General features: G+C 38.4%; 1 protein-coding gene across 1 annotated transcript in view; it reads left to right on the top strand.

Moving 5' to 3' along the window:
• LOC140244681 (uncharacterized) overlaps positions 1–18,721 on the top strand; it is a 133,443-nt gene extending 114,722 nt beyond the window's left edge. The window contains exons 9-19 of the mRNA XM_072324298.1: positions 2,321–2,388; positions 3,128–3,310; positions 3,802–4,023; positions 4,733–4,912; positions 6,446–6,550; positions 7,274–7,531; positions 8,149–8,283; positions 12,066–12,150; positions 12,768–12,929; positions 15,773–15,853; positions 17,991–18,721. Of these exons, the coding sequence (XP_072180399.1) occupies positions 2,321–2,388; positions 3,128–3,310; positions 3,802–4,023; positions 4,733–4,912; positions 6,446–6,550; positions 7,274–7,531; positions 8,149–8,283; positions 12,066–12,150; positions 12,768–12,929; positions 15,773–15,853; positions 17,991–18,148 (1,637 nt within the window). The 3' untranslated portion in view covers positions 18,149–18,721. The remainder of the gene's footprint in view (positions 1–2,320; positions 2,389–3,127; positions 3,311–3,801; positions 4,024–4,732; positions 4,913–6,445; positions 6,551–7,273; positions 7,532–8,148; positions 8,284–12,065; positions 12,151–12,767; positions 12,930–15,772; positions 15,854–17,990) is intronic.
• Positions 18,722–19,591: the final 870 nt, after the last annotated feature.

The following is a 19,591-nucleotide window of genomic DNA, read 5'->3' as shown; positions in this document are numbered from 1 at the left end:
TAAAGAGCAAAAACCGTTTAACTCGTTGAGGATGGACTGATTTTGCTACAACATGCATTTTCCATAGACACCTGCCCGAGTATACTGTATACGCCATATATTTTGCGAGTCTAAATTTTCGCGAATCGAGACTTCCCGACGATTTTGCGAGTGGTTAAATTCGCGATCGTGGAGTCCTGTACTGAATGGAGAAATGTGTACACGTACTGCACATTCCTATCAGGTTCAGAGTCAATAATTTTGCGCGTTTTTAATTTCGCGAGTAGCACCTGACTCGCGAAATATTCGGCGTATGCATTACTTGGGACTCATCCTCAACAGGTTAACATTACTGAAATGAACTGAGGAACGAAGGAAGAAAGGAAGGAAGGAATAAAGGAAGATGTGGAAGAAGAATGAGGAAGAGGAGAAGGATATGAAATGAAGGAGATAGACATAAGAACAATAGGAGAAAAGGGGAAGATGAATAGAAAGAAAGGAAGCAAGAAAAATAAGTAAGAAACAATGAAAGAAAACATTGTTGAAATGAAGGAGATAGACATGAGAACAATCAGCAAAAGGAGGAAGGTACATAGAAAGGAAGAAAGAAAGAAAGAAGTTAAAAAGCAATGAAAGTAAACAAAGTTGAAATGAAGAATGGATGAAGAGGAAAGAAAGAAGATATTGACGAGGGCTTTGGTCTGAAAAGGTATAGATTATAAAGGTGAATGATCTACCACACATCCTTGTCGTGATCTGTAACACAGATGCTATTGATAAACACTGTTCAGTATGTAGTCTGGCCTGACTACCAGGTGACGAATATTCCCTGATGTTAATCCCTCGACATCAATCCTTTTCACTCCCTGCCCAGGGTCGGATTGAAAATCTGCTCTGCGCTGTGACTTCTTAACATTTCTTTGGCCTCCTATGCTTTCTCAATACCATGCTCCTTTATAGCAGCTTTATTTCTTCTAGCCAGATCTTGGTTCTATTTGATTGGCATACAAACTTCATGATTAAGGCCCCATAGCAGGTGGATCACATACTTATAGCTGCAAACCGAGCCAGCACCAAGAGATATAAAATGAATTCAGATTACTGGTCATGATTCCAAGAAAGTATAGTGTATGAGTGCCAGCTACGTAATACTATGCTAGCCTCACTATACATCAGTGGTGTGCCCATGTGTTAATCCCTCATAAATATCTGTGAACCCACATTTCTGCTATTTTGTTTGTTTGCTTCTTTCTTTGTTTTACAATGTAGTTTATGTATGTTTATGTTTTGTTGTGGTTGTTTTTTATTGCAGTTTGGGTGTACATGTCATGTAAATACATTTTCAGTGGTTGTTTAGCTAGCATGCACAATATCCTTTGGGATATACAATATGTATTGTGTGTCGTCAGCAGTATGTTGAATGAGCTCATAGAAACCCTCAAATGTTGGCCTGCAGCACCAGCTTTCTCTAATCTGATTTGTTGAGCCAAAAACAAGTGTGACAAGTGAATCCATGATATATGAGATGTCTAAATATACCTTGTGGATGGGAGTTTATTGAGTCTGTGGCAGTCACAGATGCATACATCATGTGTTATGCTTCAACAAATCATCCCATTTGACAACCAGAAAAATCTTATTATTAACTCTGTTACATGAAAGGTTGCTTGACCTCAAGTGTGGAAATGAGACAGCTTTTGGCCTTCTGTTAGTCAGAAGAAGCATTTAAGGACACAATTTGTCAGCATTATTTCAAGAGTCCTAATTTCTGCAACAGGTTCCTAATCTCATTATTAGTCAATGTCTTAGTCAATGTCTTAGTCAAGCACTATGAGTCAGTACCAGGTATATTTCATATTTGCTGTAATTGTTGTACAGTGCATATGCCAGTCCACACATGAAATGATATTTACATTTACATGACATTTACATTTGAAAAGGAAGATTATTACAAAGTTGAGATCTGCCTCATGAATACACAGATACAGAACTGCCGGAATTAAAGTCTCCCTGAATCTGCAGAAGGCTCCATGGATTTCTTTTCATGTCCTGATGAGAGAACTAAAAAAACAAAACAAAAACAAACAAACAAACAAACAAACAAAACAAAACAAAAAACATTAATACACTTCTTGGGCTTTGTTTTTTGCATGTTGAGATTTCATGTAATACACTAATACACATGTTTTTCCATGATAGCTTTTTTGAATCTCCATGATTATAACATATGGATGTTGGCAGCCCTGTAGATACATCATAAAGAAGAAAGATGTGGAATTGAGTGCTAAAGATGAAGCTTGACGCGATGTTTGTCGTTTCTGAATCTTTTACCTCACCCCAGGACTCGGAGATGAAGAACAGATGTTATCAGACCCTGATCTCAGTAAGATCAACGCCAGAATGTCAGAGGTGAGTATACACAGTAGTGATCATAGAAAAAGCAGCAGAGACTTAAACATACTTTTTAGGTTTATGGGATTTTAGACAAATGTCAATTGACGGCACTCCTGATGCAAAAATTGTGATATCAAAATTAAGACACAGTAGGCTGAATATAGGATGACAACTCTCGTGAATTTGTCTGTTCATGTAGTAGGATGCCCAAAATATTGTAGGCCTGGCAGTGAAATGGATACTGTTACATTGATGAAAGAGAATTTTAACTCCGACAGGGTGCCCAACATTATCGGTGGACAGTGAGCGATAATTTTCAAAACCATGCAAAAACTCTGTCAAGCCCATACATAATGAATTCTGCAAAGGTGACTGCTCAAACTCTCGCTCACTCTCAGTCTCTCTCTCTCTCTCTCAGTGATATGATGTGCATCTTTTTTTTTTTATTAAGATAAATACAGACATAGAACAAAATGGCATTTTTATGTCTCTTCCCAACTTTTTATTTTTTTTACATATCCCTTGACTCTATCGTTTCCTATATCTCTTTGCAATGCTGTCACTGGGCTATAGACTGACAAAATGTTGTACTGTGTCATATTGATTGAATGTCTACATTTTCAAATTAGTGAAGTCTTTTTTATGTATGTCAATGCAAAGCAATTTGTCTAGCAGTTGCAACATCAATCTTTTGTTGATGTATTATGAGTCAGTGTACTAGTCTTAGTGCACTAAACACTCTTCTCTCTTCCAGACATTTGACCAGTTCTTTGCCGCCACGCTGGCAGAGGCCCTGTTTGATCACGTGACTATGGATGGCACCGAGCTGACCTTCCAAGCGGGAGACGTGGTGGAGATCACCGACATGACCGACTCCTTCTGGTGGTGGGGGTGCATTGACAAGCAGGAAGGGTGGTTACCGGCTCAATTTGTCAGGGTGAGTGCAGCGGGGGGTAGAGCACATGAGTAGGGTGGGGGGGGGGAGGGGAATATTTGGCAACATTTACTGTCCTAAGATGTCAGATAAAGGAATTATTTTGATGCTTTTAGGAGTTATCCAGGAGTGTCTGAAGTTTCTTCAAGTCATTCAGATTTTGATGGGATATAATTTTGTCAGGATTATAAATTCACTGCCTAACAACCTTGTTAGTGGTATTAAAAACAAAAGCAATAGAAAGTTCATGTTTTGTGTGAAAGTTTGCAAGGTGATGAACAGTAAATGAGGAAGAGAGTTTTGCGGTAGCACCATGTGTATGTAATCCATGAAAGGACTGTTGAGTGGCAAACTTTAACCCGTTGAAGACGAGTCCCGAAAATACTTGGGCAGGTGTCTATGGAAAATGCGTGTTGTAGCAAAATCAGCCCGGCCTCAGCTGGTTAAGAAGAGCCAGAGAGATCTTACCTGTGATTTTATCTTTATTCTGACAGCTCAAAGTCTCACAGGGGGAGACAGTAGAGGAGTGTATCTCACGCCTGAGTCAGGACAACACGGCGGCCAACCAGCAAGGGGGGCTGAGCACCACCCACGAGCCCCTCATGCGCAAGGTCAGCCTCAGTTTCCTTAGCAACGACGAGGTGCGGGCAAACGTCATCCGGGAGATCATCACCACGGAGAGGGATTACGTCCGTAACCTGGCCAACATCAGTGAGGTGAGAGGTCACGACCTAATTGCTATGTCACTTTCTACGCGAAGAACTTTTCGCTTTCAACATGAAAAAAAAAAGGTTGTCGTAGTATGTGCCAAAAGGATATCAATTCTCCCAAGTAGTTGTATTCCAAATAAGATCACCTTTTGAAAGAGCCTTGTGCCATTGTTCTGTGGTATCTTGCTTAGAAGCACTGAAGTGCTTCTTTAGTGGCCATTAAAAGTAAATCCAAACGTACTAAATGCTGATCTCCCGTTGCTTGAAAGTGTCTTCTCTGATAATAATTATTACGAGCATGAAATATACACGAGTGCATGGTACCTTCATTGTGCTTCAGTATATATTTGTAGAAATAATTTCATATGGTTATTTTTGTGCATGAAGATTTTCTCACAAAGGTTGGATCTCAGTAGAACAAGACATTACAGTGATCCGTGGCATGATCTCTAAAATGATATATTTGCCTCCTCCTCCTCCTCCTTAAAAAGAAAAAGAAAAAAAAAGAAAGAAAGTAAACAATCTCAATACAGATGAAGTATGTTGTGCTGGTTGTGCTGTTTTTTGCAAATCCAGTGTTATCCAAAATGTAAGATATGAGCTGGAGTGTGTCTCATGTTTGCCATTGAAAGCTTGACAGTAGAAGCTACAAGTATTTTCATCGGTATAGACTGCAATACCCTTTAATAATCTGATTGATCTCCGCTCTCAACAGGGCTACATCGAGCAGGCTCGGAGTAGACCCGACATGTTCTCGGACGCACTGCGGACCAAACTCTTCTGCAACATCGAGGACATCCATTCATTCCAGATGCTCTTCCTGGTGGACCTCGAGACATGCATCAATGTGGATATGCCACACCTCAGTGCCATCGGAGCGTGCTTCCTCAAATATGTGAGACTCTCTCTCTCCAGTGCTTTCCACTTCAGTCTGTCCATCCTGTTCCTTCCCATTTCTTACCCCTTTATGCACCCAGACACACATTTTTGCGAGTTGCCACTGATATTCAATGCACTGTGCCAACAAAACCTTTTTGGCATGTGTTTAACTTTCACAAACTCTGGCTCCTAACAAAAGTTCATGCACACAGAAAGTTCTGGTTTTACTGTAGTTTATTCTTGCCACGCTTTTTCATCAACTTTTGATAATCCCCTCAAACTTAAATCTAGTTTTAAAGTTCAGCAAGCACAATCAGGTGTAGAAATGTACCTCAGTCTGACAGGAAGACCAAGGTGACACACTTGGGATTAGGAGGATTAGGTAATCTCTAAATATCAACAATAATTCCCAAACATCTGTGCCCATCAGCAGACACAGCTAACTGAGGTTTAAAGATCTACTGAGGTTTAAAGGGTGTGTACAGTTCTAGTCGAGGTGAGGATTTAGCTTTTAACGTTTTGCGAGATATTCAGAAACCACTCTATGAGATGGCAAAGAGCATGCAATTCTAAGGTGTATCAAAAGTTTATTTGATGAAAATCGGTTTTGAAATGGCTGAGATATCCAAAAACAAGATGAAACAAAGAGATTCTAATAAAGTTGTGGCCTGTCGCCTTTTATTATTATCACTTTTTTTGATATCTCAGCCATTTGAGAACCAATTTTCATCAAATAAACGTTGAATCCTTCTTAAAGTTACATGCTCTTTCATATTTCATAAGAGGTTTCTCATTATCTCACTTAAGAATGTTCAAAACATGAATCCCCACCTCAACCAGTACTGTACAGTCCCTTTAAGGGCAGTAATGTACGGCGTTGTAGCTGAAGTTTTTGAAGAGACAGCACTTGAGGAATTTATGTTATATACTCACCTAGTTATTTGTGTTTCAATGGGAGGGGATGATCTTTGTAATAAAATCCTTTTTTGAAAGTCCTTCACACAAGCAAAAATTCCAAAAGTTAATGCAGATTTTATGATTATTCTTATGTACCATGTATGATCCGATTTAAAGGGATTATTGATACATGAAAGATGATATTATTCAGATACGGTCTTGTTTTAAGCTGGTTTCCCTTTTATGAAAATAGTGGAATTTATCATTTTAGTCATGTGATGTCTTCACTGTTGCAGAAGGATTATAATAGATGAGGGGGGCATTTCATGAAGGAACTTGTCGGATAAAATATCTGACAAGTCAATTATATCCGACAAGTTTTTGAGAAATTCTTTAGTCTGATTGGCTGATTTCTCGGAATTTGTCGGATATAATTGACTTGTCGGACATTTTATCCGACAAGTTCCTTCATGAAATCCCCCCCAGATGTTGTTGTCATGGACCTGACATTCAGCTGTGTGTTGAGGCATTTAGAATAGAATATTTTTTTTTTTCAAGAACTTCAAGGTGTTCCTGTGAAGACTGAAACTTTTGCAATGAACGACACTGGCATGATGTATGATATTCTCCAATGACTTCTTTCATGGAACAGAAAAACCAGTTCAACATCTACGGCGAGTACTGCAATAACTATCCCCACGCCATCAGCGAACTCCAGGACCTTATGAAGGATAACAAATATGTGCAATTCTTTGAGGTGAGTGTAGCCAAGTGCGTTGTACAATTTTGACTTTATGATGAGGTACTGACCGCAGAAAAAAAAAAAAGCCACATTTGTAAGAATGTTTTGGCACACATGTTGCCTGGAATTCCCAGGAAGCTAATTTTGTATCTATGTCATTTTGCTTTTTAAGGTTGTATTTCTTGGGCTAACAGACCAAACACTTGTCAATGGTAGGGGCATTTTTTTTTTCTCCATTTTTTTTTTTATTTGTGCTCAGCTACAAAGATTATATCATTGTCCTTATCGAGTCAGCTGAATAATTTCTTGCAAATATTCAATATTAAAAATGTTTAGCAATGCTTGCTGTGTCATTCAAAATGATTGGGAGAAAATACATCAAGTGTAGGATGCCTATTTTGCATCCAGCATATCATTCCACCACTACATGTGACCTGAAAGATGGGTTTCATTGCTTGCAAATTCACATTTTTCTATTTCTCTAGGTAATGAATATACTTAAATGCTTGTTTTATCTAGAGTCTTGTCTCTTGTGAAAATGGTATAGATCTAGGACCTTTTTTCTGTATTTCTCCTATGTTCTATGTATAGTCCTTATAACCTCTGTACACTATATGTGCTTTTTATCAGATTTGGAAATAAATGAAATGAAAGCAATAAATTGAATTTAATTGTCTGTTTATTCTTTATGTCCTAATGCTTTGATTTACTCTGGTTCTTTGGGGTTTTCCTTCACAGGCATGTCGGCTCCTGCAGGCCATGATTCAAATCTCGCTAGACGGCTTCCTCCTGACCCCCGTCCAGAAGATCTGCAAGTACCCGCTGCAGCTGAACGAACTGCTCAAGTACACCAGGCCCCAGCACCCGGACTACGAGCCGCTGAAGGGCGCCCTCGACGCCATGAGGGAGGTTGCACAGAGCATCAACGAGCGGAAACGGCGAATCGAGCACATCGAGAACATTGCACTGTGGCAGAAGAACATTGGGGATTGGGAGGTGAGGATTCTACGTACCTCATTGAACCAATTTGTAATACTAGTCCAAAATCAATTTAAATGATATGCAAAGTTTTCTATCCTGTATAGTTTTATAGGTATGGTTTCAAAGAGGTTCCAAAATATGTAGTGACTGTTTAAAAAAAAAAGGAATATGAAAGAATAATCTCCCATCAAGATTTCTGATGTGGCAAAACTGATCACTGTCAGTCATTCACCTGAACAAAGCTGGGCCTTACTCATTTTACCTGTAGATTTGTTTGTTTGTTTGTTTGTTTGTTTTTTGTTTGTGTGTTTGTTTGTTTGTTTTTTGTTTTTTGGGAGGGGAAATTCTCATGATGCATGTGCAATTTTTTGATATGTAGAAAGACAAAGTGCAATTGAGATGACATAGATGCATTTCATGTCTCCATAGCATGTCTGCTTTGCTGTTAAAATTGCTGTGTGCCTGCACAATTATCATGATTCCATGATCTTTGTCATTCATGTATATTATCAAGATCTGAGAGGAATGGCCTACAATGTATTTGAGTAATTTTCTAACCTTACCATCTCAAATATTCCTTATTATGTAGTCAAAGTTGATCACTGATCTGCCTCATGTCTTGATGTGTATAGGGAGACGACGTGTTGGACCGCAGCTCTATGCTAATCTACTCCGATGAAGTTGCCCGAGTCAGCCTGACGGGAAGGCATCGCACGTCGCCACGCCAACTCTTCCTCTTTGACCACCAGCTCATCATCTGCAGAAAGGTATGTGAGGCGTTGCTGCTCTCGATCTACTCTCTCTTTCTCTTCTCTCTGACATCTTGGGAGCTCAGGGGTAACTGCGGGTTTATCCTTTTGGCTGCTGTGAACTCATGTGGTGGTTTTCTTCCTCAGGGATGTCAGGCAACAGAATTGAAGCAGGCATCACCCTCTAGCGCTAATTAGTTCCTCATGCTTTGTGCAATGATTGTTTAGAAAAGAATCGAAGAGATGACTGACAGACAGCTCCAGCAATAACTGATGTATTGGCAATTTTTGTCTCTTCTGTGATTCAGTGCTGAATTCAATTCAACTTTTATATCACTTTTTCGATTAAATGTCAAAAGAAAACTAAGGAGCACACAGTTGAATTGTCATGCTGCCAATGCAATAGGAAGTTTCATACTCTGTCAATTTGTTATGTCTCAGTCAAACAAGATAAGCATGTTATGCCAAAATTAATAAACCCTCTGTGCTGTGTCTCCCTCACAGAATATCAAAATCTGAACAACTTCCCCTGTCTTCGTACCGTACCATTTGCATAAAGTTTGTGACATTTGGTTGCTCCTTTTCATTCTCAAATTTTTGGATGGGGACTGTGCTATAAAGAGTATCATAGTAAATTTGGTAATAAACAAATCCATAGACACAGTAGAAACAAGGAGTGAAAAAAAAAAACAGATGAAAGGAATATTAGATGTCTCTTTCCACAATGGATAGAGCATGATGTGATTGGATTGTGTCGGTTGTTAACAATGCAAGTGAGATAGACGCAGCTATACTTCAAGTCATTTGCTAGTCGCTGTGTTGCCAATTTAGGGGTTATGCAAGCTGCGTGGCACTCGTGCATGGTGAGAGTGATTTGCATTCTGTAGATCCACTGTAGCTCTCTACAACATGGGATCTGTTCACTCTTTTTAGGCAAGCTATGGGACTAGATCTTTCTACTAACTTTTCTTATATACTAGACAGTGTTTAATACACTCTTGTCCCTTTCCACAAGGCAGTCAATATCACTGTCTTTCCTTTTGTAAGGATGTCAAATTGACAGAGCATGTGAAGGTCAAATCTGCAACAAGGAGAGATTGCAGTGAAAAAAAAGAAACTACAACACATGACAAAGTTTCACAGATTAAAAGATATTAAAAAGATATATGTTTACATGCTTGACAAAGCTTTGAAATGGTTCCTATCAGAGGCCACTGAAAAAACATCAATTCTTATCTGTTCTTAGTGTATTAATGAGGTCTGTTTGAAGTGAAATTGACTTCACATGTTTCACTTTCATTATACTGACATAAAAGTTCTTACAATGATTTGATCGAAGCAAATATGTACCATTTCAATTTGGGCTTTATGTAGTTTGCTTTTTTTTTTTGTTGTTGTTTTTTTTTTTGAGGAGTTGGCTTTATTTTGTTCCAGTGAATTTCACTTTTGAAGTGCATTACAGCCTTCATTGAAGTGCTCAGATCAACTAGAGTTGATTTTCAGCCTCCCAAAGTCTCTCATAATACTCCTAATCACTGAACATTTCGAACTAGAAAACTGAAATTTTATATGAAAGTGGCAGATTTATCTTTAAAAAAAAAATTAGCTCAGAAGCGCAGTTTAAATCCTTGATTTAGAAAGAAAGAAAAAAAAAACAACTTTCACTTCAAAATAGGAAAACAGAACTGCTCCTTGTAGCTCTTATAATGTGTACTTCACTGCTGTCGAAGGCATACATGTATTTCAATTCATCCAGATGTGTTTGATTTTCGTGTGACAAAAACTTCTGCCATACAAATCCACCATTTGCGGGATGGCCCAATTTACCATTCCTACTTCAGCGATTTGAAAACTGGGCTATTTTTTCCTACTCTTTGTTTCCATGGAAACCCTGTTCTCTAACGCTGTACCGATTCTTTGTCCTCAACCTTCTGTCGTGTACCCATATGTGTACATAGTTGTGGATAGATGAGTGGATTGATAAGACTCGAAGGGGAGAAATTCACACCAAGGAGTACCTGGCAGCTTCTTTCTACATGTGGCGTGTAAGATTTCCGTCTCAAAGTCCCCCCTCGATCATGTCCATCGTCTGGTTTCCCAGCTTATGTAACCAACACATTATCGAGTGCACACGTTGTAATCCCATGCATAGGAATCGGTGGTGGATCAACAACTTACGAGGGATATGGATGCTTTTGGCATAGCACTTTTTAACCTTGGGCAATATGTGAGGGGGTGTATGGCAGTGTAGAGAATGCACATTCAATTTTAGCAGACTTGTGCATTAGTGGGGCAGTTAATTGTGGTGATGGTTATAGCTAAAAATCATAGCAAGTGATATGTTTTTTGTTTTTTTTTAAGATAGCAGTTTTTGCCTTTCTTTCTCTTTCTGTCCATATCGCTTTATTCTTTCTGTTAAGCTCTTTCCTAATTTTCAGTTCTTGTGTGATTTCTCTGTGCAAGTTTGCAAACCTGGGTCGTTGGGCTAACTAATGAGTGTCATTTTCCTAACAACTGTTTTATGCATTCATGACAATTGCACGTCAAGTCTGATGTATGATAACATTCTGTATGTTTGGTGATTTGTACAATTGTATGATGCCCATATCATTCTTTGAGTTCACTTTGGTTTTTAAATGCTGTGATGACTATGTTAAGACAGCTTCAAAGGGCAATATTTATCATTTAATGAAGAAAGTGTAAATTGATAGCCAATGACAAACTGAATTGTAAATCAAGAATTGATCAAAAAGAATTGTAAAAACAAACAAAAACAACAAAGAACCTTCATGGGGATTTTATCTAGTTCCTGTGCTCTCAACGGGATAAGCTGTCATTAGATTTAGATTACAAGTGTCTGGTATATACTAGTTCATTTATGCTGCCTATACTGCTGTATGACAGTGAGTGTAAGATTTGGTCAAATGGTGTGATAGTACACTTGTTCACACAATAAAGCTATGTCACAACATGTTATATAAACATTCATATACTGCAACACCAATATAGAGTGATTTAAAAAATCATATCCCATTTTACTGTAAACTTTGTATGTATCGCAATTATACAATCATACATTTGCGAACATATATTCCCAGATGGTATATTACATGCAAGTGCAACCCAGACTGTAAGTGAAAGCAGATTATGAGGTGTACATTGTATGTGTTCAATCATATGATATATGTACCTGATGTATATGTGTGCACATGCAAGTGTAGTCACATACCATAAATACACATAAAAGTATACTCGAGTATATATATATTCTAGCAGTATGTAAACCCACCATTACATAATCAAAATATGCATTATATGATATACCATTATATCACATGTAAAGGGATGAGTGTGCCTACAGCACCAAATGTTTCCTTTCATTATTTATATATTCATTGTGTTGTATATATATCCTACAGTATATTGCCGTTGAGATAGGCATATAATGTTTTGTTTGTCTCAAATGCATCTGGCTGTCATTTCACATTGCTTTTGTTTTGTTAATTCAACTGAATAGTGCTTGTGCAGCAAGGTTGGAAACTTGTGACGACAAGAATTTCTATCAAGAAAGTATTTTTGTCAAAAAAACAAATAAACATGAGATTGATGCTTTGTCATTGGCAAAAACAGATTAAAATTACTGTCATATGACCCAGAAAGCTGGTAAGATTAGATGTTAGTCCATCTGTATTTGAAAGATCACTTCTGCCGATAAAATCGTCCCCGTTTCTTGCCTGAATGATTTTTGCATAGACTGTAAGGTTCACTTCTCGTTCATCTCGCATTTCCTAACTCCTCAGGACATTCTGAGGAGAGATGTTTTTGTCTACAAGGATCGCATCGATTTGGATGACTGCCAGATTGAAGATCTTCCTGATGGCAAAGGTATTACCCCTGTTTGCCAGTGATGGCCTTACTCTATAGTTAGTGTCGTGTGTTTCTGTTTTCATTTTACAAATGAGTACAGAAATTGTTCTTCTTGTTCAGAGAACTATCTGTCATTCCTATCGATAAATGGCTGGCAAATTTAAAAAGAAAAAGAAAATGAGAACCATTGCATGGAAATAGCTCATGTGAATATTAAGGATGAAAGGGACAAAGCACTGCAATATATTTAAAAAGAAATGTGTACCTTATTATACGCAAAGAAACAAACATGAGTGACATATATTGAAAAAAAAAGGATAGATGTATATTCTGCAAACAGCAGGAGCTCAAGGATACACAGAAACATTATGGAATGAAAAAACGACCAAATAAAAGATAGATAAGCTCATTTTTGCGCCGAAAATTCTGCAGATTTAATGGAAAACACTATTTTCCAAGTTGTATTGCTACATGTAGAAAATGTCTATTGCTCTAGTGGTAAAAATAATGTTTGTCCACAGATAATATACCTTTCAGCTCTCAGAACACTGCATTACAGTTTAATAAATGGCATCCCTAGTAGGCACCTACCTGTACAAATTATAATTTTTTTCCCCTCTGTTTTGGTCCCTCAGAGAATGACTGGAACCTCACCCTCCGCTATGCATGGAAGATCCAAAATTTCGAGGACCCGCCCAAGGTCTACGTCTTCATGTGTCGGAACCGGAAGGAGAAGAAGCGATGGCTGAGACATTTCGGCAAAGAGCGCAAGATTGTCCACGAGGGGCTCACGAGAGGTAAGACTTCCATCTTTCCTTCTGGTTTATTTATGTGGTATATGTTACGTTTCCAAGGCAACAAAGTTATTATCTATAAAAGTCTACTAGACCATAGAGTTTTGTTTGTCTGATATATCAAGAAACTGTTGTCTTTTTATTCACCCTTTGGCTTCTTGAGTGACACTTTTAAATTGTCCATCAAGGATTAGCTCTTCTTTGGAATGGCCTCAAATTTGTATACTCTCTTTTGAAGCAACTTTTACTGTCTTGGTTAAATTCTGTGAAGATAATCACTGGTGCTGTGGCAAAACTAACATGGGTTCATATGGTATTTTGACTCGAGAGAGAAAAGGTGAAGGCTATGTAGTCATCACTAATTATTGTTTGTTTGCAACTACTTTATTTCTGTTTGAATAATTTGTGCAGTCTTTTAGATCAGTCTTCTGACGGCCTTTGTGCAGATTTGCTTGTATTAGGAAGTAAAGTTTGACCAGAGAATTAATTACTGTTGTTTATTTCACTAAATTCTTATAATTCATATTTTTCAATTTTGATTAACTGTTAAATGGAAATCAAGCAATATATAAAACACTTGAGGCATTATGAATATTATGGCTTCAAAACATTTGTCTTGAAGATTTTGGCTTATCAAAAATTAAACATCATATCGTTCTCCTATCCATACCTGATATAAGTGTATATTTGAAACACTTAGTATGTGTTGTTTCCTTGAATTATTTGAAACATTGATATACAACTGGGTGATACATGTATTTATTGCACTAATTTCTTACAAACTCCATTTGGGCTTTGAATGTCTGTTTTTAGTTGTCCTTGTTTAAAAAATCTTGTTATGTGTTTTGACTTGTTGCTATAATACTCATATTGTATTTTTTTTTTTTTTTGCTCTCATTCCTCTACAAAGTGTATATCATAGTAAGAGAATAATAATGAGAATGAAGCACTGGACCTTCTTTGAAGAAATATAAACATTGTTTTCGAATTTATGTAAAAACAACACTTCTCTCAACCAAATATGTGTTGCATTTATTAGACTTTGTGTCAGAATACTTGTGTGAATGATAAGACATTAAAAGCTTGCATTTTATCATTGTCTCTGTCATTAACCATGACAACTCATTTTTGAAAGTGGGGATGTTGGTAGAATAATCTTAATTCGTTTGAAAACGTTCCTTTATTCAGTCAGAGAAGGTTCTCTGCAGAGATCCAGACCAAAGAGAAGATTTAAGAGTAAGAATTCTGCATGGTTCTCTCCGTATAGCAGACATGCCACGCTGCCATGGAAACTTCCTAACAACCAACCAATCAGACATTGCCTTTTAACTTCCTTTCAATGATATGATTTTCTCAATGAATTTAACAACATTCATTTTTTGCAGATCTCTGACTGCAAAAATTGAATGTCTGCCATGATTAAGTTCATTTCTGCATGTGATATGATTTGATTTTCACCAAATTATTTTCATTATTCTTTCACACATCTAAAGCATGATATTTTTATTCATTTATTTTTGTTTTCAAAGAATATTCACTCTAAATATTTATTTTTCAGTTTGATATGTCTGCGATCTGATCTAACTGGATAACTCATTTAACTAAAACATAAAATCACTTTTTTGATATAATTTATATCATCACTGCTTTCAATGTTTTCAAAAGGAACTTGTCTCAATCATCAACCAAAATTCTAACAAACAAATATATCCAGATATGATATTATATCATATGATGATATTTCATGTATTTCTCATTTGAGTCTATATTTGGACAAACTATTAGGAAGTATTCATCTTAGCCCTGAATTTGCGAGTATAACCCATTTTAAAATATTTCATATAAATATACTAATCATCCAGCATTCAGTTGGTAAAGAGGTATTTGCAAAATATATATACATATATATCCCCATATAATGACTTCTTCGGTTAATAACACTGATTATGACAAAACCTTTTTTTGTCAGTGTAATTGAATACTTTTCTAGGATGAGATGGTTTTTTTTACCATTGCCCATACCAATGTTTCCATGGTCAAAAACAAATTAAGAAGGAGTAAGCACAGGAATGGCATGTGCATTGTGTACTGGCATGGCATCTTCATTTTTATTTTTATTTGAACAACATACTTTTAAAGTACTTGAAGTTTTACAGTCAAATCACATTGGCAGGACAGTTGTTTTCTTTTTTTTTCTCTTTTTTTTTGTCTGTTATAAAAGTGGATTAGCATGCCCAAATATTACTTAATGGAGAGGCTCATTTGTTTCCAGTTTTCGCAATATTGTCATATGCGTATGAAGCCATGAATTTCCTTAATTCACTGAAATTTATGATAGCATCGATGATAGGAATTTCTAATAAAAAAAGGAAGTCTGTCAGTGTGGAATCTCTCCCTCTCTCTCTCTCTCTCTTGCTGTCTCTCTCTATCTGTAGTATATATTCCAAAATGCTTCCAATATTACAGGTGATTTGACTCTACTATGTGGAAGTTACCTTGGGGTATGAGAGTGAACAAAATTGTGATTTGAATAGTTGTAAAGGAAGGGTGCTATGACAGGAAAAGGCAGGCACATAATACTGCAGAAATGAGAATATCACGAGTTCATGCAGCATCAAAGTATCATATGAAACACATTCGACTTGAGGGATGTATGCCTTGTTTCTCAGATTACCTATAAAGAAAAAAAAATGTAATATGTAATCACAGAAAAGCCAGTCAGAGGTTGTGTAAGCGATACAAGTTGTAGCTCCAGTTCCATTCAGTATATGAGATACATGTACACGTTACTTGTATATTTATCAATCTATCACCATTATTCCTTTCATTTCTCCTCGTGCTTACAGGCAGCAGTTTTATGGCGGCCAAGGAGGCGGCTCTGAAATCAACCACCAACAACACGAAGCCAAGCAAACCCAGCGACAGAGGTGAGATATTTGCACAATTCATTCCTTGTCTTCCCTTAGTGCCCAGTCATCTATTATAATTAAGTCAGTGACAATCTCAATGACAAGAAGCTTCTGGAATGTAACTTCTCAAATTTCTATTAAACTTGAAAAGTAAAAAGAAAAGTAGAGTTTCTAGCACTGCACTGTGCTACTTGTATATTTCTGAAATTAGAATGTAATGCCCCTTGTCATCTGCACAAGCATTGACTTTCTACAAATTATGTTTAAGTAGCCATGTAAGTGGAAAATGAAATGAAATTTGGAAAGTGGAAAGAAATACGGAGAGAAGAATGTTGCATTCACAAAGTACATGCATGAAAATACACACAAAAAAAGCCATTGTCTTGTTTTTTTCATAAAGGCATATTTCTTTATATTCCCATAAGGGACACTGCCTTTTCCTTCAAATGGAAATTCTGTCTTGTCATCCAGGTTGAATACCACATGTAATCATTAAGAATTTAAGGCGGTGTCACACCTGTCCGGGCAAGCTATGCGGGCTTGTGGCGAGGAGGTAGTTTGAAGCACGTAGAAGATTTTCCGCGGGCGGACAAGAATGTTTGCAATTTTTGCACTTGTTTCTTACTTACTAGACGCGTGCTACTTAGCTTCTACTTGCGTGCGTTCCGTGTGACTCGCGTGAGAGCTTTGAAACCGATCCATTTTCTGTTACGAGCGACTTACGGGGATTGCGAAGTACCTGCTTTGGAGTTGCCTGTGAGGTGCTACCGGTAAGGGTTTCCTACTTGTGTTCTGCGCGTACCTCTACGGGCAACTCCCGTGAATCTTCCGGAACAAGTTTTGAGCATGCTCAAGGCCTTGTCATACCGTATCTGGGGAAGTTTTGCGGCTTGACTTGCGGGGAAACAAATTTGCTACCCGGAGCTCTCCGCAGTTGGCCCGAACTTGACAGTACCTAGCACTTATCTCGTCCTTAGTTGCCCGAAGGTGCGCACGCTAGTCCAATTTTCCCGCATCAAAGTTTTGAGCATGACCAAAACTATTTCCGGATGAGTCGCGAGGATTGCCCGAAGAGTTCCACGCAGAACACCCGTAGGAGGGCCGTAGCCGCCGCAATTCACAGGCATTTGACCCACTTGAAGTAGGTAAGTTGCCCGCTGATCTATGCCTATGTGAAGGGAGTGCGTGCCATTTGTTGGCTCATTCTCTTCTTTGTCCTCTGTCCTCTGTGGCGTCGAGGACTACCTGGACCCTTTCGGACAGGACTTCATCCGCCGAATGGACTTCAGCAGCAATTTGATGCATTTGCTGTGAATCTTCCGGGCTTTGTGGCTGTCCAGCCATTGGATGTTCTCTGCCCTTGTGCACTTTCCGTCTACGGGGCATCTTCACTTCTTGAAAGCTAGTTGACAAATGATTGTTTGCCCATCCACTCGAACCAGCCTATTGTTCAGGCTAGCACTCACCTCGCAGGCGACTAGTACGCAGATAATACGCAGTTGTGGCGCAGGTACTTCGCAGAACCCGTATGTCGCCCATAACTGACATAAAAGAAGCTATCACGAAGCTATCACGTGACACCCACGCGCCTAACATGCAGTTCAACGGAATACACGCAAGAAGGACTTAGGTATCACGCGTTTATCATGTAATACCCACGCCAAACTCGCCCTAAACCTTGTCCGGCCGCAGAAATTATTCTGCGTGCTGAAAAATCCCCATACGCAATAAGCCCGCTTAGCTGGTGTGACAGGGCCTTTTTTGGCAGCGGGTAAATAGAGCGAGCGTGCGCACCTCCGGGTAACTACTTTTGAGATACATGCTAGGTACTGTCATGTGCGGGTCATCTGCGGGGACCTCCGGATAGCAAAAATGTTCTTCGGAAGTCGCACGCAAGGCTGGTGTGACACGGCCTTTAGCTTTGTAGATGCAAATAAGATCATTGAATTTATTGTTGTGGAGACCCTCATGAACACTTGAGCTTTTGCACAGAGAATTTATAATTCAACATCATTTATCTGTTTCTCCTTCAGTTACAATGTAATTCAGGTTTGAAATTCATTTGTGTGGAATATGACCCTATGAATTCATATTCATATGGCTCTTCTCACATTCTTAATTTATCTTTTGGGTTTTTTTGTGACTTTTCCTACAGTCACTGTCCGGAGAGCACTGTCCATGCCACACCGAAAGGTCCGCGAGGCGAGAGACACAGCCATCCAGGTCCCTAAGACGCCCCCACCAGAGCCGGAGCCGGACACGCCAAAGCGAAAATCGAGATCACTCTTTGGCTTCCAAGTGGGAAAGAAATGAAGATATGAATGGACCCAGGCAGACCTGCAGACCAGCTGTGGGTTGTCTTCTTGAAAGAGGAGAAACATGAACAGTGCCATCTACTGACGAAAAGCTGCAAAACTTTCTCCTCATCTATCTCCGTATCACATCTCTCTGATGGCAGATCAACGTAACTTCAGACGTTACCTGTAGCAAACTTTCCATCGATAACATTCAGCTGTAGGAATATAGTCTCATTCCAATCTCAGCTTATTCACTTACCCGATTACATATAGTTTAAGGTGTAGATAGACCTACTAAAGATGAATTCAAATGGCCAAAGTGGTGTCACTTGTTTCTTCAAACTGCTGGTCGTAATGAAGCTGTAGAAAGATAGAAATATTGAATGCGGTCACTCAGGATGACGGACTGTCAAAATTCCATCACTGGCAGAGCGAACATTGCATCACTGGCGTGTAGTCGCTCACTGAGAGTTATTCTCAAAGTGCAAGTAGTTGACATCTCTAACAAGCCTGTTGTTGACTTCTGGTAATGACGGCCTACCACCGTAGAAACTCAGTCTTGTCACTTCTATGGCAGTCTTGTGTGAAGAGGAATGACTGTTGTTCTGTACCAGAGGATAAAGTGAATCTTCTCTGGCTTGATGAGAGAAGTGGTACCAGTCTCCAACCAGCAGCCATCATTTCAGCACCACTCTCTGTATGTGCCTCTCTTGATGAGGATTGCTTTCGGATCAGCCAGAAATCAGAAGCTGTCAATCACACATGTACATGTACGTGTATGTACTACTGTGTGAAATTCAGATTCACCACGCAGCGTCATTAAAAGACACACAAAGTATGCTTGCTTTGCAATCAGAAGATGTTTTCCTTGCTTGTTTTGAAATGACAGGTCATGCACATACTCTTTAATAGTTCTTGCTTAACTCTTCAAGAACTACCACCTCAAGATGTCGTAGACATCCCTACTGCATGAAGACCTTACTGATTGTAATGATGATAGTTAACAAGCTGCCCTTGACTGGATAGCTTCTTTTCTTTTTTTTTAAGCAATGTGTGCACAGCAGTTCTATTCCAGATTATTCAAGGAGCTGTACATCAGGAAGAGAAAAAGGGAGAGAGCTTGTGATCAGGACAGTCTTGCTAGATTATTTGATATATTTATAGAAGGGTCAATGTATCTGTAAAGCAAAACTTATCTTTCGAGACTTATCTTTCGAGCAATTACCGACTAGGTCTTCTGGTAAACTTTAAGAATTGATCCTAGTTTCTTACATATTTTTAGTAAGGTTTGGGCTATACCAAGGGATTGATGAAAGCTGAATCTAAAAACTGATGAATACTTTTTCAATTCCTTGTTGAAATTTGCCTCTGTTTTTTGGTGAGGTATAACCTATCATAATTATAATCATGTTTGGATGGATATGCATGTAAAATTTTGATGCTGGTCTTTTTTTTATGC

This window comes from Diadema setosum, chromosome 21 (genome assembly GCF_964275005.1).
Source record: "Diadema setosum chromosome 21, eeDiaSeto1, whole genome shotgun sequence".
In the NCBI taxonomy this organism is placed as follows: Eukaryota; Metazoa; Echinodermata; class Echinoidea; order Diadematoida; family Diadematidae; genus Diadema; species Diadema setosum.
This window is presented reverse-complemented; position numbering and strand designations above follow the sequence as displayed.